Source organism: Dermacentor albipictus, chromosome 7 (assembly GCF_038994185.2).
Source record: "Dermacentor albipictus isolate Rhodes 1998 colony chromosome 7, USDA_Dalb.pri_finalv2, whole genome shotgun sequence".
NCBI classification, from domain to species: domain Eukaryota; kingdom Metazoa; phylum Arthropoda; class Arachnida; order Ixodida; family Ixodidae; genus Dermacentor; species Dermacentor albipictus.
This window is the reverse complement of record NC_091827.1, coordinates 10,692,283-10,713,753: the sequence shown is the minus strand read 5'-3', so window position 1 is coordinate 10,713,753 and position 21,471 is coordinate 10,692,283. Positions and strand designations below refer to the sequence as shown.

General features: G+C 43.8%; 1 protein-coding gene across 21 annotated transcripts in view; it reads left to right on the top strand.

The window, feature by feature from the left end:
* LOC135904374 (MAP/microtubule affinity-regulating kinase 3-like) overlaps window positions 1-21,471 on the top strand; it is a 139,376-nt gene that overhangs the window by 97,447 nt on the left and 20,458 nt on the right. For 9 of the 21 annotated variants that reach the window (XM_065435060.1, XM_065435061.1, XM_065435070.2 and 6 more), the window contains 9 exons: window positions 6,693-6,791; window positions 7,716-7,748; window positions 9,308-9,532; window positions 9,892-10,479; window positions 11,593-11,692; window positions 12,908-13,038; window positions 13,109-13,328; window positions 14,109-14,436; window positions 18,789-18,932. In XM_065435060.1, coding sequence (XP_065291132.1) covers window positions 6,693-6,791; window positions 7,716-7,748; window positions 9,308-9,532; window positions 9,892-10,479; window positions 11,593-11,692; window positions 12,908-13,038; window positions 13,109-13,328; window positions 14,109-14,436; window positions 18,789-18,932 — 1,868 coding nt within the window. Of the gene's footprint in view, window positions 1-5,653; window positions 5,740-6,692; window positions 6,792-7,715; window positions 7,749-9,307; window positions 9,533-9,891; window positions 10,480-11,592; window positions 11,693-12,907; window positions 13,039-13,108; window positions 13,329-14,108; window positions 14,437-18,788; window positions 18,933-21,471 lie in introns of those variants that run through there. The other 12 variants (XM_065435081.1, XM_065435067.1, XM_065435078.2 and 9 more) reach the window with 6 other exon arrangements.

Sequence of the window (21,471 nt, the reverse complement as noted above, 5' to 3'; positions counted from 1 at the left end):
ATAAAAGTGAACGATCTGCTACTGCCCTCAATACCTATTTTTCATCAGTGTATTGTAGCTCGAGAAGCTTTTCTGTTAAAACCGCCCTCAACTCCCCTTTTACGATATGCCTGAAATAGTTAACTATTACCATTCAAGCTATACATAACCTAATTAATGGACTGAAACTATCTGTCTGCTGGGTGTGACCAAATTAACAGCAAGCTTCTTAAAAATACTATTGCACCATCAGCTGAAATCTTGAACTTAATATTTACGCAATCGTGAAACTCTGGTGACGTCCCTGACGACTGGAGAAAATCAGAAATAACCTATATTCAAAACAGGTGACTGCACTAACATTAGTAATTACCGCCGAATTTGTTTGACAAGCATTTAGTCCAAATTACTGGAACACATAATTATAGCGTCCAGTTTAATGACTCACCTAGAATTAATTAGTTTTTTTCCCCCAACCTGCACGGCTTTAAAAAGTTTTTATTGCGCAAAAGTCAACTCGCCGAGTTCACTCGTTACCTTTTGCATTACATGGACCTTCACATACAAGTAGACGCCGTATTTTTTAGACTTCTCGAAGGCATTTAATCGTGTAATTCATTTTCTTTTGCTTAGTAAACTCTCTATCCTCGGCCTACCAGGGAACCTAATCTCATGGATTGAGCACTTTCTCCATGGACGCAAGCAATTCACTTCAGCTAATAACAATTGCTCCTTACTATTGGACATCACTTCAGGAGTACTCAGGATGCTGGATTATCCCCTTTGTTATTCTTTATATATATTAACGACCTACCAGCTAACATTACTACAATACTATGGCTATTTGCTGATGACTGTCATTTACAATCCAATTAACTCATATGAAGACTTGTTGCAATTACAACTTGGCTTACATACCATTGACAACTGGTGCAATAAGTGGCATATGCCACTAAATCTCTCAAGGTGCAAATCAATATCATTTACTGGCAAGCACACCCTCATTACCAGCACCTACATGAATAATGTCTCTGTTGAAGCCACGTCAGCATACAAATGCCTCGGCATACATATGACATCATCACTATCATGGAAAAGCCACATAGAAATTTTTTGTTCCAATGCTTCATGAATGCTGGGCTGTTTACGTCGTAATCTGAGCACTTCATCACAAGATGTTAAAAAAACTGGCATACCTAAAGTTTGTCCGTCCAAAACTAGAATATGCATCGTCCATTTGGCATCCCTTACAAGCATATCTTCTGACTGCGTATTTGGAATCGATCCCGAACCAGTCCGCTCGCTTTATCACCTCAAATTACTCGTCTTAGGTCAGTGTTTAGTCACTCAAGCAATCACTTGGTCTGTCATCGCTCACATCACGCCTTGTCATATCTCGTCTTTCCCTGCTCCACTCTTTCTTCTGTCACCCAAAATCTTGTCGCGTGCTACTAAAACCACAATTTAAAGCGTCCTCTTGACTCAGCCATACCAACGCATAGCGTGTGTAAATGGCCACACGGCATATATGGACTCATCTTTTTTTCCTAATGCAATAGTGTTGTGGAATTCCCTTCGAGAACGCATAGTTGCATACACTGAAGGCGAAGCATTCCGTGAAAAAACTAAGAATGAACTAGCATCCACAGGCGACCACTGTTACACTAACACATCTTAATAAATACCTGCTTGCTCTGATTTTTTGTTTATTGCTACTGTTTACCTTTATATTTTCTATAATATGCGTGTGGCAGTATTATCAATTGTACTTTTTACTTCACTGATTGTATTTCTGCTTTATATTTTGCATATTTGTTCAAATCATCGAAGTTCACAAGTCTTTATGACCCCCCTTATGTAATGCCTTCGAGCCTTTAGGAGAAATAAATTAAATGAAATATGCGGCTTGTGGCAGCCAAGCGATCATAGCAACAACACTTTTTGATTCTTCGATTTTGGCTCTTTCTATCATTGCGAAGCACATTTCGCCAAGCGTTGGCTTGTTCAACCACAAATAGGGTGTTCGAACTGGGATTAAACTGTCATGACACAGGTTAGTTTTACCCTACTGACGACCGACCGGTTGTTGCAATAGCAATGCCGCTCAGTACGAGAGGAACTGTAGATTTGGTCACTTGGTTCACGTGCTTGGTCTAGAGACCAGTGACGTGAAGCTGCCACCCGTGGGATTATGGCTGAACGCCCCCAAGTCAGAATCCCGTCTAAGCACTGCAACAAAATCATGTACATTCGCGGCAAAAGTGGGTAACATTAGAGATTTTTAGCCTGTTCGGTGTTTGGGTAAACGCAAATGGACTGGGCATTTTTCTGGATGAGTGGAAGTGCAAATGTAAACACGGTGCAGCCACCTGGTGGCACACCTCAATTACACATACAGAGAGCTAATATTGCAGTAACCAAGTGTATTCGACTTCGTTGCTGGTGCAAATTTTCGCCTGTGGCATAATCATGTTGGTACAGAAAAATTACGCTAACAGCAAAGTAAAATACACTTGTTACTGCAATATTAGCAGTTTTTGTCTGCTTAAGCTCTGTGCCATCAGGTGGCTACATTGGGCAGGCAGCTCACATTCATGCCTCTGCCCCTCCAGTAAAATGCCCACTCCATATGTTAGCACTGGTTCGAGTGCAGCAGGCTGCCGCACTACCTGGCTCGATGATGCCAAATATACATATAGCATGATGTTGCTTTTATATGTATATGGCCTTTCAGCCACTTGGCATCAGCAAATTTTATTCTAAATTTTCACACTTGCTTAGTGTATTCTTTGAAGTGCAAGAAAGCTTCAACATAAAAAATTTGTCGGGACTCTTTTAAAAGGACACTAAAGATGAAAATAGTTTGCATTGTCTTAGTAATTTACTAGGGCTAGGCAAATATTCGAAGTTTCAAATACGAATCAAGTACTACACACTAAGTATTTCTATCATAAAAGTAATTATTCAATATTTTTAAATATCTGTAACTGACCAAATATTTCGCAACAATCACTTGTTAAAGTTTTTTACCATTCTCCATCTGCTAAACAATGTGTCACATACCATCAAAAGTGACATAACAACAAAAGATTTAAGCAATGCAGAACCAAAATGGGTAATACCAGCTTTCTATTCAGTTTAATGGCTGAAGCCTACATGACAACCTATGGTTTTTGCTTGTCTGTGATTTAGCGTTTCTGGCACTCTAGCCAGGTAGCACTTTTATCTTTACAACCTGTGATGTCTTTTTTTTTTTTTTTTGCAACAAGCCCTTTTAGATGTGTATGGCACACAAGTCCTTCAGCAGATTTTTTTCCCCATAGCTCCCGGTCTTTTTCTTTCCTTTGATGCAATAATTTATTTAGCGTATTTAAAAAGTTAGTCATACAGCAGCCATTCTTCTTTGGAGAGCTTAGGTAGCTTGTAACCAGGCGCTGAAGTTGAGAGGCTTTTTGTGGAGTTTTTTTTAATGACACGGTGATTTTTTATTAAACTGATATTTTGTATTTTGTAACTGCTTACTTCTTTGCACTATTCAGTTCAGGCATGGGGCCTAATTATACCGAAATAAATATTCCTGCTTAAAGATACGCACATATGTTTGACTATTTGATAGTGAAACATTTGGTTTTGTTCAATATTCTGTACTTACCATCCGACATTTCATTCAATATTCAACATTTACTATCGGAACTGTATTCGGAAAAGTTAATAAATTTTTCCCCCTCTGTAAGTTGCTTTCCTGTAATACCATGAAAGCCACTCTTGACGTGAGAAGAGGTTTGGCAAGCCAGAAAAGGTGCAGTAACGAAAGACAGGTGGCGACACCAGCTCACCGTGATGCCATGGATTTGACAGTTAATTTTTTCATTGGTAATGATGGACTAAATTGTATTCTAAACGAGTTGCACTGAACTTGGCAAGCTTGGGAAACCTTGACTGAGGCACAAGGGCCCAAATAAGAAAACAAAATTACTTGAAAATTCTCAACGTCACACTGACGTGGCACAAAATTGGAGAAATTGAACTTATTATTTTGGTTTCTAATAAATCTAAGTATTACCATAAAGCTAATAAAACTAGATCTTTGAATGAAGGCACCATCAGTCCAAACTATTTTGGTGTCTCACTTTAGTGTCCCTTAAGGCTTGAACATACTAGTTGGAGAGATGCTTCACCAGCATGCTGTGGTTTACGAATTAAAAAAAGGAAGCATTGATACAAACCCCTCAAGAAAACAGTACACGATGTAAGAAAGGGAACAGAGGAGCGCAGACTTGCAACTAAGTGTACCGGAAGCCAAAAACCTGATTAGTATACAGCCGGAGTGTGATTTTATTATCACGGCCACACATGATGCAACTGCACTTAATAACATATTCACATTCTTGTGTTACAGTGTGGGGCATAAGTAGGCGTATTTATTGTCTGAAAAATTAAGGGCTGTATACTATATAGTTTTTTTTTTTTTTTCCAATAAACTCTTTGCAAGTCTGTGTTTATATGTACCCTTTTTTACCTTGTGTCTCGTCTTGTCATGCAGTTTGTGCGAATGCATTCGTACCAACTAGCCCAGCTATCAACTCTATTAATTTCTGAAAAAAGTTTTAACAGCAAACCTCTGCAGTCTTCGCTTGTTAGCAAGCATGTCTGGAGAGCCTTCGAGTGAATCGGCCCATTGAGCACCAAGGTGACTGGGCCAACATTTGCAGCCACCGCTGTTCCACTGGCCGTGGCCCTTCCGCAACGGCAGCCAGTCTATAAATAAAGCGCGGCTCCCGCTGGTCTGGCAAAGACTCTGGGAGATGAATGCCACGCCAGGCCTTGCGCGTTCCTTGAACTGCCTTGCGTTTCGCGCGAAAGCTGGTGAAGCCAGTGCTTTTGACACTCGAAATTTGTGCGCACATATTTTTATTTCCCTTTGCACCTGTTTTCCTTTTTCTTGGTTAAGCCTAATGCACGTGCAAGTGTTGCCAAGAGAAGGTCAGTGTGTGACGGATATCAGATGCGACAGTACCGCTGGGCACAATTGTGGCTGTTCTTTGTAGTAAGAGCAGCGCAAAGGAGGAGTTCCACCTTCTCATTCACCTTGTTCTCGTGAGCAATGATTGCATGTTTAGATGGGTGGGCTCTCTCTCGAAGGTTGCCAAGCACAGGGTGTGTGCCTGGGTGGGTAGCAGTCTAGGAAAGGTGTCTGCTAATTTTCCTTGCACCCAGTTTCAAGAACCGAAAAATCAACAATGTGTGTATTAATTCTCTGCTGGGTCAAAGGACATCTCAATGTACACTGGCATCATTTCGCCGATTATCTTAGCCATATTGGCATTGTAATGCAATCTTGTTCTGCAAAATTGATTATAAATGTCTGGTAGTTCATTATATAGTCCTTCTGGGCAACTTCTTGATTGGGTTTAAAGAATGTGTAATAGCATTGGATGTGACCAGGGTACCTCCTCCTTCAATACAAACAATATAGTTATGTGTGTATATTATTGTAACGTGTGAAAAAGGGTCACTTTTTTTTACTGCTGTTAATAAATAGAGCGTATTAACCCATGGAAAAGTTGGATAACGGTGAACAGCACTTGCAGTAACTTAAATGTGATCTAACGCTTTGTGTTGTTTGATACTATAGATATCATTGCTTTTCAGCGCAGTGTTTCACCATGTCACAAAACCAACTGGCCCATTGCAACGCATCATTGTTCGAGTGGAGTTGGGGAGTAGCCAGTTCTGTGGCTTACACATTTCCTGACAAAGGTGTGCCGTCTGTGCACCTACTTCTAGGCCTGTTGTGTGGCTCAATTCATTTGCAAGATATTTGATTTGCTTTATGTGCTTTGCCCAGCTATTTTTACTTAGGATTTCGATCTGGTACGCTCTTTTGCACAGTCTCCTCTTAAGCTTCAAGTAACAGCTCCAACCGCTTAAGTGTTTTGAACAAGCTCTTCAATGCGATCCTGGTTAATTTTGCTTTGGACAAGCTTTAGATGATCCTGCTTTCAGAACCATTTGGACGAACTCGGCACGCCCATTTAGTTTTACTATGTTGACTTTTGCAGTGCCATTATTTAAAATATGTGATTACTTTGGTTTTTCTTTTACTACATAGATGTCAGCACTTTTTCAGTGCCTTGAAGCCTACATGGCTTGTCTTTGTGTTCGACAGTATAGATCGCAGCCATTTCGGCAGTGCCGTAGGTGTGCATTTATTTGCGGTCTTTGTTTTCGGCTACACAAAGGCAGCACTTTGTAGGTGCTGAGAGACCAAGTTTCTGAAATCTAGCGCATTTTTTGCCTTTTGGCAGGTTTGGAACGATGAGGTCTGTACCATTGGCCGCAATATCAAGTAGCTGGACATAACCAAGGCAGTGTTGTTTGTTGTTGCTTGTAGCCAATCGGGCTACTTCTTGTATTTTGCCTTAATATATAATGAGTTTTTAAAGATTATTTAGCAGGAAGGTCTTGACTTCATCAGTGTTGACATCTACTTTGCAGTCCTGAAAAACATGGCGAATAGTGCATTGAGTATATGGCACATTTAGGCTATGACTGTTCATTTAGCGATTGTCCAGGTACGTGTGAAACTAAAGCTGGGAAATGAACTGCACAGGTAAATGGTTTGGAATAGAATTGTTGTCATGGCGTAGTAGTGATTCTGTATTGTGTGATGTCTTGCTCATAGCCCATTCTGTCTTTTCTCGTGTGCGCAGGCTCACAGAGGCACAGTAAAGTTGCGCCCCCTCACAGTCGCCATGTCCAGTGTGCGGACACCTCTGCAGACCGTCCATGAGTCGGTCACGACCGACCAGGTAAGCTATCCTTTGAACAGCTCGCTGCTGCCGCAATGCATTGATTCTCGAGGCCATTTTTTCTGCAGCTGCTTCATGCTAACTTCATGCAGAAGCGTAGCCACACTGAGCAGGTTGTAGTGTTTCTCTTTGTTTCGTTTTTGTAGCTGATTTCTTCTCTGCATGGAAAACACAAAAGATCTTTGTTTTCTGAAAACTTGTGCGAAAGTGAAAATTTCTCATTTAGTGTCCTTATAAAACGCCCCACCCCGTTTGTGTTAAAGTCATGACAGGCAATAATGAAAAACACTGCCACTGGCAATTACACCAATTAGGACACCAATGTATGGAAGAACTAAGTCCACGAGTAGACGAGTGTTCCTGCAACTAAACATACTGTTATCTTATGCTCACCGTTCATTACAAAGAAACTTTAGTAGCAAATGCATCAACTGAACGTATCAGCGGGATTGATATCTTGTTCTTGTCTAAAGTATCGGTAAATCATTTTGCTATGGCATTACCAACCAGGTGTCTATTGCACACGTGCTAGTTATACCATGGTAGCTATATATCTGCAGGTGATAGTAAGCAGGGACAGTGACTTCAGCAGCATTTTATTACATGTAAAATATAATTTCATTTTGTTAGCACCATAGGACTAAACTAATATGCCATTCTGTTAGACCACCTGGTTATTGATCGCAGGGTCCTAACATAATGGTGGTCGTTGCTACAGAGGGGCCATGCTGTTGACACTGCCTTGGCATCACTTCAACTTTTGTGTAGTTTGTCAAATGATTTCCCTTCTCTTGGATAGAGCTTATCAGACTTTTGAGGGCAGCTACCCCTTGTCGTGTAAAGCCTCTTGGAATTATTCACATAACACTGCTGACTAACCACATGAGGCGCGGCTTGCTGACTAACCACTACTGTTGTTTTCAGGGCCCAATTTTTAAGTCTCCTAAACTTCCTACGGTGAGTGTGTTCACTGAAGCTTTAATTAAGGTAGTGGTGATTGTGGTTTGCGGTGTTGGTAGTGTTTTGTCTTGCATTTGTAGGGGCTGAAAATCGTGCTTGTGAGGGAGGCTGGGTGGCTGGCATACACTAGAATGCGCGCATGCTGTAGTGGCTGTAGGCTGTCATGCTGTTGCTTCAGTTCTGACTTGCGTGATGAAATTGGTTTTTGAGCATTGTTAAGCTTTCATTTGCTTCACTGCAAGATTGTTGTATTTTTCAGTGAGGAGTCTACATAGTCTAGTAATATCCATTGGCAGCTCGTGGTAACTTAGCATTAGCTGACGTTACTGTGTGTGCAGTTTGTATGGACACCCAAGTGTGAGCTGAGCAACATCAGTCATAAAAAGAACGTGCTTGATGATGCACATGGTGCTAGTGAATGAGTCTGAAACCCGGTGTCCAAGCTGCAAGGCATACAAGTAAGGAAAGGGCACAAGCTTCTCTTCAATAAATGCTTTGTTCGAAAGATGACGTGCTGTCTGTATGACAGGTAGAGATGCAAAAAAATTGTAACACTTTTCCTTGGACGACGGTTCGGCTTAGTTTTGGTGAAGAGAGTGGTCACTATTTAATAGAACATTTAGCATGCTGTCATTCGTGTAAGCTTTGGCCACATAAACGCTTGTTCTGTCTTTGTATTGCCGTTTGCTTTCTTTAGCGCTTGTGTCTTCTTCACTTTTGGAAACATTGTCACGTTAAACAAAGATCACTTACTTGTAGCAATGGGCTTATAAAACACAATGGTCCACTTTTATGATTGGTTTAAGTTGTCAAGGGGCTGTCAGATTGGCACCTGTCAACAGGAATCGGGCGTGTATTCCCAACTTGATCATCTTGGCTAGCTTTAGCATACCAACGTGAAACATAGCAACCGATTATACATCACACTACACTGTGATATAGGCAAGCTTATAGGCTGTTAAAACTAGCTGGCTTATGCATGCATCAGTGCAGGAATGAAAGTGATGACGGTGAATGCTTTCATTGTTTGACTGCTATCCTTTAGGCTTATGGTGTTTATTGGTTGTTTCTCCTACTCATGTGTAGTAGGCTTGCATAGCTAACACCTGCACATTTTTGTGCCGCTGGTATTTAAAGTGCATTTCCAGTTCCCTTTTTATAAAGCCTCACAGAGGTTATTTGTGGGCCAATGCTTTGCTTTATATAGTAATCTAAAATACAGCTGCATGCTGTGCTCCAACATAAGATCCCAAGGGGCATAATGCTTGGCAAAGCTGTTGTAGTTAGGGTGGGTGGCTTAGTGTTTAGTGGAGAAACAGTGTGATATGTGTTTTATCTTAGGAGCCTGAGAAATGTGGGTTACGTTGGGAATATTCATACCCAACAAAACAGCACTAAAACCGATAAGTACCAGAAAAGGTGAAGCGCCCATGTGTGTACCTCCATTTACTTTGTCTGTGTCTGTTTCAGCTATGTTTTGTCAAGTATGACCGTAGTACTCGTGAGCTGTGATGTGCAGTGCCTCGATTGACATGCCCACACCTCCCTGTGTCTAGGGAGAGGAGGTGTCGGTGCTTGCGCCACGCACGACGTCGGCGCCGCGCAGCCGCACCTCCGAGGAGCCGCACATTGGCCGCTACCGACTGCTCAAGACTATTGGCAAGGGAAACTTTGCTAAGGTCAAGCTGGCCAAGCATGTGCCCACAGGTAAAGAGGTGGCCATCAAGATCATCGACAAAACCCAGCTGAACCCGTCAAGTCTGCAGAAACTTTTCAGAGAGGTGAGCGTTTGGAAGAGGGCTTCCCATTGCACTAGCAGTTTAAACAGCTGCTGAGTGCTTTAAAGAAAGCAGGAGGGTAGCCAGTGAACAGATAACTGGTTTTACTTCTACCTTTGCCGAGGCATGTGTTCAGTAAATGTTGGGGAAGTATCGCAAAGCAGTTGGCACAAAACTGATATAGGTTCTGATGCTGTTAAGCAGCACACTTCTTGCATGGAATTTTTCTCATTGTGCTCGTTACGCTAATTGTGTGCACATGTTGTGCTGGTAATGGAATGTCTGAACAGATTATTTAGGTGGCCCATATTTGAGTTTTGTATTGTGCATCATCTCTAACAGATCTCCCACGTTTCCGGCAGGTTCGCATCATGAAGATGCTTGACCACCCAAACATAGTCAAGCTGTACCAGGTAATCGAGACTGAGAAGACGCTCTATCTGGTCATGGAGTATGCCAGCGGCGGTGAGGTCTTCGACTACCTCGTCGCCCATGGCCGCATGAAGGAGAAAGAGGCGCGTGCCAAGTTTCGCCAGATAGTGTCGGCCGTACAGTACTGTCACCAAAAGCGAATCATCCATCGCGACCTCAAGGCAGAGAACCTGCTCCTGGACGGTGAGATGAACATCAAAATTGCCGACTTTGGCTTCAGCAACGAGTTTGTGCCTGGCATGAAGCTGGACACATTCTGCGGCAGCCCACCGTATGCGGCACCAGAGCTCTTCCAGGGCAAGAAGTATGATGGGCCCGAGGTGGATGTTTGGAGCCTGGGCGTTATCCTGTACACGCTGGTGAGCGGGTCGTTGCCCTTTGACGGGGCCAACCTGAAGGAACTGCGCGAGCGGGTGCTTCGGGGGAAGTACCGAATCCCCTTCTACATGTCCACCGACTGCGAGAACCTCCTCAAGAAATTCCTTGTCCTCAACCCTGCCAAGCGAGCCACGCTTGAGGTGCGCTTGCTTGCTTTGCTGTCCTCTTGGTGTCTGCCTGTCGTGTGCGTTATGCTGGAAATATAGTTTTGTTGTTGGAGTGTGAGACTGCGTTTAAACATAGCCTTTTAACTTTTTATTCCCATGTTCTTTCTGGATAATGTATGTGAAATTAGCCATATTTTTCTTACTTTGCAATGTCTGCATGTACTATTTTCATTATAAAAAGATAACTGTCTGGTTTGTGCCTTGTGTTCAATGGAAACATAGACTAAGACATCAGTGGAGAGTTATTCTCAAAGTACAGTCAACCACAAAAGTTTATGGTCCCGCGATCTCTGGGAAAATATTCAATTTCCGAGCAGCATGTAACAATAGTCGGGAGAAGTGAACATCACAATGTTGTTTGCATACACTAGCAGAGTCTGTAAATGCAAATACTAGGCTAGGTTGTGAGGCTACGCAGATGATCAGCTTTTTCTCAGATCTCGTGTTCCATAAAGTATTGTAGTTGACTGTAAATCGTCTGCATTCGGACGTCAAAATAAATGCAAACTGCCCACGAGTGCCCCAAGATAGCAGTTACTGGTGAAGTATGTCTTCAAGCATGATAAAACACCCAAGCTGAGGCTTTCACAACATGCTCATATAGGTGTCAAAAGAATTTCCTGATCTTTTTAGCATGCTTTTGTGTGGTGCGTGTGAGAATCGTCCTCTAGCTAGGAGTTCTGGCTGCAAGAATGTGTGGTCTTTACCAAATGCTCTAAAAGGGATAAGGTCTGTTGCTGTTGTAAAACCTCTGCAGCGCTCCTTGTACATGAAGTGTGGGAAGGTCAGCGCTGCTCTCTGCCAATCCGTGCAGTTGCTAGTTGATGTGCTGATTGAGTCTGTGCCATAGTTTCAGCATAAAAGCACAAGAGGCAGTCGATGTTCACACAAGAAGCTCTGTTTTCTACCCTGCACTTCGCTTGCGCTTCTATGCTGAAACCATGATATATCCTCAGTATGAAACCTGACAACAGGCCCAGACACTTTAACACTGTGGCTTCGAAACATTTGAGCACTCTGCCACGTGTTTCTTGTGTGGGCTCGTCATACTATCTGCCGTTAATGTGGGTGCTGTCATTTCAACAGGTGATAATGAAAGACAAATGGATGAACATAGGCTATGAAGACGATGAGCTAAAACCCTATTTGGAGCCTGAGACTGACTTCGGGGACTCCAAAAGGATAGGTATAGTGTTGTCTTGTATTCTACAGCTTTTGCTTATGCGTCCACAGCTACTAACAACCCCATCCTTGGGAGCATTTGTCTGCGCCTCTGGTGTTAATAGCGTTCAATTGCTTGGAAGGCTTCCTGTGAACTGGAATTATGCTACTTCCTGCTCAGTGCTTGTCTTATTTGTTGGCATTTTGAACCGCCAGGGTGCTTCAGTAACGCACAAATCCTGTCTGCTCAAAATGAACTCATTTGATTGTCCAGCTCTGTTTAATCCCATTTCATTGTGCTGCTAACGTTGAATCATTAGCACAGTGCCCAACTCCCTCATTTCTTTTACAGAGTCGTTCAGTGACTTCGTGTTTACTGTGCACATGTATGTCTGCAATTGTTGCTAACATATCTCCTTTCACACTGGCCGTCTTTCCGTCTTAGCTGGTTGCCAAATCGTAGTGTCCACAGCCTGTAATTGTAATGACTGCAACGATCATATACACAGTTCTACTTGTAAGGAAAAGCTACTGGCAGCCACACTTGAGACTGTTGCCATGCCAGCGTGCCTCAATGCACTCTCAGCATAAATTGAAACGTGAATGGGAAATGGCTGTTATGCCTATTACGTGAGGACGCCTGTTTTGCTTACGTGGAAATGTGACGTGCAATTGCTCTGTAAATGGTTTCTAAGCTTGGAGTAATTCCAAGTTCGTGTTTTGCAGTCTGAATTAAACCATTGTTACAAATGCAAGTGAACATGGAAATTAGGTGACCCATTGGAATAGTTTGAGAATTGTCTATGTTTGAATTTATGCTAATGTAGTACGTTCACTTGCAATAACTTAAAATGGCTCACAACAGATCACTGCCAGCTTGAGTGGCTTGCACGCACTTAAGGAAAACGTTGGAATGTAGTACATATTAGAACTACTCCAGGATCTACGAGTGCATTGAAATAAATTTTATTGCCTGTCATTTCTAGTTTATTCTAATGCTTGAGTGACACAATTCCCATTCCCTCGTCTGCTTTGTTGCGACTGAGTTAACTCTTGTCCATTTTGCCCCAACTGTGATGCTTGTGTGTGTCCCTTGCTTGCCTTGGGCTCCCCCCACCCCCCCTCGTGGGACTGCTGCTGTACTAACCTGTGGCTTCCCCCTCACTCTCTTCCTGGCCCCCTCCTCCGGCCATGCCGCTGCCATCACCTGCTCTTCAAACATCCCCATGGGCAACGGCAGCTCTGTCTTCCCGCGCAGAGATCCTGATGTCTATGGGATACAGCCGGGATGAGATAGAGGATTCCCTACGCAACAGGAAATATGACGACATTATGGCCAACTACCTGTTGCTAGGAAAGCGGACCACTGAGGTGACCAATCTCTCCCTCTTCTTTCTGTGCTGCATTGATGTGTGGTGCTTGACCGAGGCCCTCTTTGCAGAATGAGAGCTGTGATTCGAGGTCTAGTTCCAGCTTATCCCTTCGGACATTGAGGCCCAGCGGCGTGGAAGCGGCGGCCGTGCCCTCGGCGCCCAACCAGTCCCCCTCCCACGTCAAGGTGCAGCGCAGTGCCTCGGCCACGGCCAACAAGCCGCACCGCAGGCTCAGCCACGGCGCCACCGAATCGGGGGCTACCACCCAGGCGGCAACCCCCAGCGCCGGTTAGTAGCTTTCCTCTCTCACTCCCTGACCAGTGTCACCTGCGAAAAGAACAGGCATAGTCTGCCAGGATAGCAGTCACTGCTGCTATTATAGTCTGTGACAGCCAAAGAATGTAGTGGTGAACACGCGACCAGCTCATTAGGACTAGTCAAGTCGCTGTTTCTGGCGGCTTATAATCACCTTATAATCATGTGCATTGTTTTGAAAAATGAAATTTCTAACTGAAGCCACGAAAAGCCACTTGCATAGAATTTGTACAGATGCGCCAGCCAATTACATTTGCCCATTTTGCACATCACGTATAGTTGTGTGCCAACCAGCTTAAGGGCATACCATTGTGAAATTTAATTCAATTTGCCCAGAGTGTAAGGCCTCTGTAAGTTTGTAGCAAAAGTAGTGCACAGTACGTAGTGCACAATAAACAAGGCCAGTAAGAGAGACATACAAAGATGCATGTTGTGTTTACTTTCAACTGATCCTTTGTTAGTGTAAACTCTGCTACATATATGGATTGACCAGTGCATGCTCATCTCTGCATTGACATTTCATGTGCTCAAAAATCCAAGTTCTTTTCCTGATAGCATGATTGGTGGTTTCGAAACACGAAGTTCAACGAGCCTAGCTATCAGTTTCACTTCAATAGTCTCTCCGAGCAGCTGGTTACAGTTCTTGATGAACAAACTTGCCCAATCTGCTACACTCCCTTTGAAGGCGATCAGTCTGTGTTTAGCAGGTGGACAGGGTTCTCTGATTGCCCCTGTTCTGCGCCCTGGGCACAGGCACCCCGGCGGCTGCAGGAGGGGGAGCAGCTTACAAGCGGCAGAACACAGTGGATGTACCCCGGGAGAGCCCCGGCTCTCCTCGGGCGGCCCCCAAAACAGCCCTAAAGAAAGCGGGCTCTGGTGGCACCACGGCGCCGCTGGCCTCCTCGGCCACCAACGCGACGAGCAGTCCCTCCAAGGCAGCGGCGCCGGTAGCCGTGCGCAAGGCCCCCAACTCAGCGCCCAACTACATCAAGGCGAACCTGAGTGGCATACCCCGGCGCAACACCTACAACTACGCCGAGGCCAAGGCTGGAAGCCCCGCCACCATCGACGCACCCGCCAGGTAAGCCGAGATCGGATCCCATTTACGCGTCTATCAGTTTGATAATCATTCAACTCAATGCGACATTACCAGGTTGAGTTGAGTGACACGTATGAGCAGATAGTGCCCTGCCGTGCTTACAGGAACTTCATCCCTTGAAGAGGAAAGGCAATGCCTTCCACACTATGTAATTTCGGTATGCGTCTCCTCTGCAGGCCACATTTTGGAACCTCTGCCATAGAAGCTTGGAGTAGCTCACAGTTTTGGGGATAGCTTTACGGAGTTCATTTATTCCGGAATCAAAATTTTTAACACTCTTTTAACTGAACCTAGTGCAGCTCTAGGGCCAGCAAAAGCACCTCATGCATGTGGCCTTGATCCAGTGTCAGCACAGCCTGCTTTTGTTAAGCGTATGTGAGCGTACTGGCTGTGTGCTGACGTGGATCATTGTCATTTTGGCTGCCAGTGAAAGTGTTGCGGCTAAGTGATATTGCAGAACGAGAGCCAAGAGCAATAACTTATCCCGTTTTTTGTCTTCCTCCACAGTAAACAACGTTATTTGTAGGTGTGATTGTCGCTCTTCTTAATTAGTCACATTAAGGAATTTTAGCAGTGGTTACTAAGGCAGTAATGCTGGATAGAACTAGGCACATTGTGTATTGTAATGTCATTGCGCACTGCAGCTTAGTTTTTGCTTACCAGATTTGTCAGGTATATGATTGCCACACTAGAAGCACAAAGGGGAGCTGTCTCGGTGCGCTCTAATCTTGGGACAGTGCACTGCAGAAGCATCGATGTAGGCATAGTTTGAAGGCGCACGGTACAAGTGAGCATGTCTGTGTCTTGGAATGCCCACACTCATTAATATGCCCAAACCTGCATATTAACGTTACTAACACTAGGCACACCCGTTGGTCATGCTTATTTGCATTTCGCTATTAATTGGCTGCGCTGTATGTTTATACTGTTTCAGATTTGCCTGGTTTGCAATGCTTTCTTTGTGCATGACACAGTTTATGCAAACAAACCTTGTTTTGCTCAAGCATTGCCTAATTCATAGAATCACAATTTTTTAAAGGCAGTCTTTAATTGCTTAGATGTTAAGTAGTCCCTAAAGAAAGTATTTTGGCTTACTAACATATGCTCATTGCTGAACTGACATTTGCAGGAACTTATTATGCAGAATTAAGCAAACTTCATAACAAGTGGTCATTTTTATTGTTATTTCATGGACATCTGATCAAAAAGAAAGATGTTCAAGAGAGTCGGTGCATTTCAAGTTCTTTTTGTTAGCTGCTGAATTACTTTCTTCAAATGTTATACATTATGAAGGCTTTTTATTACTTACTAGGTCATGAGTCCACATAGTGCTCACAGAAAAACACATCACAAGCTTATATTGACCTAATTCCATACATGCGGCTTCATTGTTTCACGAAGCTTTGATTAGTCTCAGAGGCCTTGGACTGCATCAACTTGTTTATTGGGTTTATTTGATGATCTTCGTTTGGTTATTAATGACCATGGCCCAACCCAAGGACAGATTTCACCTTCATTGTGACCTGCTAGTCATGTGTGCGCAGTTTCATGACACCCTTGTCAGAGGGGTGGGTATTTAATATCACTTCGTGTTGGTGCCATTAGCGGTCGGTGAATATGTGCTCTGCGTGTGTGGTTTCAGAGGGCTGGATGAGAAGTCTTGCAGCTTTACGGAGAAGACTGCTGGGAAACTGATAGAAGGGGTAGGATTATGTTGCAATTTAGCCAAGTTTCATTCATCCAATCTGTGCATTAAGACTTAATTTCCTTGCACCAATTGTCCTGACAGAGAAGCAGTGAGATTGCTTCAACCATACTGTAAATCTGCTAAAGTATGGATGGGCTCATGCTGCTAGTTGAAACAGTTTTGAATTCGGAAGCTTTCCACAAAGTTGGCACTCTGGAAGTATACAACACAACAAATGCAATGACAGGCACTAATCACTGACGCTGATTTTAGGAATCACTGTGCTGAGCAAAAGGTGCACCTGGATTGGTTGGTTGATGGCTCGTTATGGAACTTTTGGTGCACCATTTTGTCTTTTTTCTCAATATTGAATGATTGGTTTATTGAAAGCACTGTATTGCTGATTCGAGTAAATGTCTCAAAAAACAAAATTTGCATAGGACAATAGAATCCCGCCTCCTGTACAAGAGGTGCAACATTGAGTAAGTATGATTTCGGGGGTGCAGATGGTAAAGCTTAAGCAGAGAAGTTAAAAACATATGCAACTTGGCAAGGAAGTTGATGTGTAAAGAGCCGCAACATTTCACCACTTCTGAAAACCTGCATCTCGTGTTGGTTCAAGACTTTTCACCGAGCCCTCTTTACGGCAGAAAGTGCAGTCCGTGTGCTTTTGCACAAGACTCTTTTCATAATAGGCGTTCATTCGTCTTTTCTCACAAGCGAACAAAAAATTAAATAGAAATTGAAAACAGATTTGTTATGAACTACGTTTCATAGTACGCTTCTTCAAGCTATTTCCTCGTGCTCGAAGGTTCATCTGTCATAATCAACTCCGTGCTGTCTTTGTCCGAATGGGAGGCAGAACAGATTTTGAGGCAAGCATTGTTATCGGCTACGTAGGAGTTACATTGTGAAGCCATGCCTTCATGATAGAAGTGTCCTTTGCTGAAATTGTGTGAAAGGGCATACGCTGGAACTGCATCAGTAAGTCTTCAAGAACTACAGAAAAGATTTGCAAAGGCTGGGAAATTGTCGGGCGAAAGGAGTGAAGAACTTATTGGTGTTGTGCGGGGACTAGGAGAATAGAGGAAAGCGTGACTGGGGGCATAATGATGATTTACAGTAGTGTGTTAACTTATATTCAAAACCTCTGCATCATACTTTGATATTTAGGAATGCATCATGTAACCGCGCAAATGACAACGGACGAAGAAGGAAACGCACAGGACAGGCGCGGATGTATGTGTGTTTCCTTCTTCATCCGTTGTCGTTTGCACGGTTACATGATGCATTCCAATATCGACCACGAACTAGCTCACCTCTACCTGTTAAATTTGATATTTAGATCGCTATGCAGGGTAATGACAGGTGTCACAAAGTAGAATTTTGATTTCATCTCATAATGGCCATTGCCTCATTGGATTGTGCTTATTCTTCAATGACTGTGATAGTATTTTACCAGTATTTCACCAGAGCATAAGAAGAAAAAGTAATCTGCACATTGGCCATTCATGAATGAAATGAAACGTGGCCGTGCAAAACTGACATGGAGCACGTACTTGTTCAATGTGAGTTTTGTGGCTCATATGCTGTGAGTGCCAGATGCTGTGAGTGTGAGCGCCTAGAACATTGCGAAAAGAGATCTATATTTTAACAGTGATAGCTTTAAAGTTATTTCCCTTGAAGAACTATTACCTATTCCAGTCAGTGTGACTATAAAAAAAGGTGTACCAACCATGTTCACATACCCTAACAAATCAAGGGTGCAGTCTAGAGTTTTTATAAGTTGCGGCACTATTGGGCTTTACATGGGCTTGCACTTACTTGCATTTCGCTATGGGGCACTATTGGGCTTTACACTTGAAGGGTTGATCTCTCATCTTATTGAAATGAGTTTTATGAATGGCTAAACATTAGATAGAAGCAAAGATAGGCTGCCTGACAGCTACTGTTAACACATGAGGCAAGCAACTGTGAGCCATGGTGAGCCTTTTGGTTTCACAATCCCCGATAGCCACAGAATAGAGAAGTGAGCAGTCACACTGAATGTTCTGCTTTGGTAAGGAATTCTCTGGCGCTGTTTACATAAAATGCAAAAGGCTGCCTTTATTGTGAGAAAACAGTTGTCTGAAGAACACCTGCATATTCACTTTCCTTCCTTGGCCAGTTAGTGTACGCTGCAATGGGATAGATTTAATAAATTTTAGCTTTGAAATGCAGTCCCAACTCGAGGAGCAGGGTTTTGCTAGCTGTTGCTTGCTCAGTCTGTTCTGCCTCTCTGCGTGTGATGTTCCTGTCTAGGAGATGAAGAGTGGCTGCTTTGCCATTGAGTGTTGCTTGCTGTAGCTGACCTTGCCACGTGTGTGGCGAACAGTGCAGACAGCGGAAGAGACGAGCGGTCACACACGTGCACTTCATCCTTTGTCTTTCTCACATCATCGTCTGCACTGTTCACCATACCAACTGCAAACCGACTAGCTTGACTGACTTTGTGAGCCCCTGGCTGTTTGTTGCTCCTGCTGTTAAAGAAAGGCAGAAAAAGAATGGGTAATGGGGGAACTGGGCGCTTGGACAACCAAAGGCGAATGTGTGTCTGACGTTTGCTGCCCACCCCTCCCCGCCGCCCGTGGTGCGTGCCACACCACAGCAACAGCTCACTGCTGGAGGAGGTTGGGGGCGGGGCGACGCCAATGCGAGCCCGAGGTCACACCAAGTCGGCCTCGGTGTCGTGCACCGGCCGCTCCTCCGACCTGGTGCCTCTCTGCCCTTCTGACCCGCTCAGGCCGCCCAGGTATACCACTATGCGCGAACCACACATCACGAGTGTATATGCCCGTTCGTCACCACCCTGGTGTTGTCTCCCACCCAGTGTGCCCTGCCCTACAGTGTTCTACCTTCGTTCATGCGTGGCAACACTCCAGCTAAGCTGAGCAATTGGGAGAGATAGAGTACTCTCTCTGGCAAAGCGAAAACAGCAATGTTTTGGTCAAAGAAAGCACCTGAATAGTATTTGCACTATAAGCAGGAGACAGAAAGGAGGTGCAAAACACTAAGCCCATGACATATGGAGGACATGATGGACCATCATGTCAATGGCATGCAGTTATCATTGAAGCTTTTTTTGACCGGAATCGTTGTGAGAGGTCCAAAGTTGCATCAAGCCAAACATCCATTGTGTCCTTTGTGCTGCAGTCTCTCAGAAACAGTGGTCCTGAAAACACTGCCAACAGGGACCTTGAAGTGGAAGCAGAAGTCAAAAGTTGATGCTGCTGATAGATTTTAGCAAATGATCGTAGTGACTCGACCAAAAAATGAATATTAAACTTCTCACTAGAGTAAGCATTTGTCCAAAGGCTGAAGAAACTGCAAAAGAAAAACGAAGGTAGCTGCCTTTTAATTTGCAGCCCACATAGCCAAAGACTTTAGGGGGCTGATGTTGTGGTCAGTGTCTATGGAAATGACATTCCTGGCCTCGTTATGGCTGAAGTCTGGCCAAGATTCACGACGTTGCTGCACTGTTGCCACGTGTGGAAGCTCTCTGTGAAGACCCTGCCCCATCTTTCGTCATATACTGCACATGGGAATATTGGGAGATTGTTGTGCCTTCAATGTCTTGCATGTGGCTGCTTGCACGTTGCTTCTAGCCCGCTGCTTACTATTTCTGTGCTCGTCTGTGGTGGCTCTTGTTTGTACTCATCTTCCCATTTGCACATTTGTAACACACTTGCACACTCGGGTATTCCAAGCAGTCTGACGTGGCACACTGTTGTACGTTGGTCGTCTACCCTGTGTTTTCGCCATGTCTGTCTGTGATACCTTAGTCACACGGGTGAATTTAGTGGCACATTACTTCACATTTCCTTCAAATGACACTAAATTCGTCCGTCTGACAGAAAGGTTAGACTCATTGTGGCATTATAGCAAAATCTATAAGGCGAGAATAGTGTGGCAATTCGTGCTTGTTACGGCACAGCTGGTTTAATCTTAGTCTTACTGGTTCCCTTTACTCGCTCTATTTAATTTTTTTTTCTTTGTGTATTGCCTGTGTATGCTACCTAACGGCTAGTCACTCCTTGGGTCTGTTGCAATATGTGAAATTTGTGTTGGCAAGGGGCTGTATAGTACTGATGGAAAGTGCTAGAGTTTGGGATGTCACCCACTGCATTATGGACATCAAAAAAGAAAATGCCAAGATGACAAATGTTGGAGAAATGGATTAACCACAACATTGATCTGCAACAAATTTCATTTTGCAACAAGCTTGTTCTTCATTCTTTTCCTAACTCGTGTTGCTTTGTGAGATGGTAGTAGTGTATGATAGTATGGTATGTAAGTGACTAAGTGATGTGTTGGTGGGAAAGGGGTCTTGCAGTGTCAATACCAAGAAATCATGGGTAAGCATATGTATGGTATGCTTGTTGCAGGGTGGAATGTTGGTTGCGGGTCAGCGCTGTGTTTGTCTCCCCTGTCTTCATCTTGGCATTGTCTTTAGCATATCCATACTGACAAGGAACGAAGTGTGTAGGAAGAGGGTTGCATAGAGGGACTGTGTGCTGAAACTTGGGCCCACTTTCGAAGCTGCTTGGCATCTGCCACAGTGCAGGCGAGTCTTGTGTTGTGGTGCCTATTTTTCCAACTGTGCTGGTGGCGGTGCTCATATCTGCCAGTGCAGGAACCTTGCTCTCTGCCTTTCGTTGGCTGTGTACAGTCGAACCCAGTTATAACAAACAAGCTTATGTGCTAAAAATAGTTGAATATACCTTAACTGGCATCTGCGTATCTCAGCAACCATCGATTTGCAGATGACATTGTCCTGTTCAGCAACACTGGGGATGGGTTACATACAGCAAATGATTGAGGACCTTAACAGAGGGAGTTTAAGAGGGGGGTTGAAGATTAATATGCAGAAGGCAAAGATGATGATCAATAGCTGGGCAAGGGAACAAGAGTTCAGGATTGCCAGTCAGCTTCTAGAGTGTGTAAAGGAGTATATTAACTAGGTCAATTACTCACAGGGGACCCTGATCAGGAGAAGAAAATTTACGGAAGAATAAAAATAGGTTGGAGTGCATACGACAAACATTGTCAGATCCTAACTGGAAGCTTACCACTATCATTGAAAAGAAAAGCGTACAATCAGTGCATTCCATCAGTGCTAACATAGGATGATGATGATGGTGGTGATGGTGATGATGATGATGATGACCGGTGCTAACATACGGGGCAGAAACTTGGAGACCTACAGAGAAGCTCAAAAACTAGTTAAGGACCACGCAAAGAGCGATGGAATAAAGAATGTTAGGCTTAACGTTAAGAGACGGGAAAGTGGT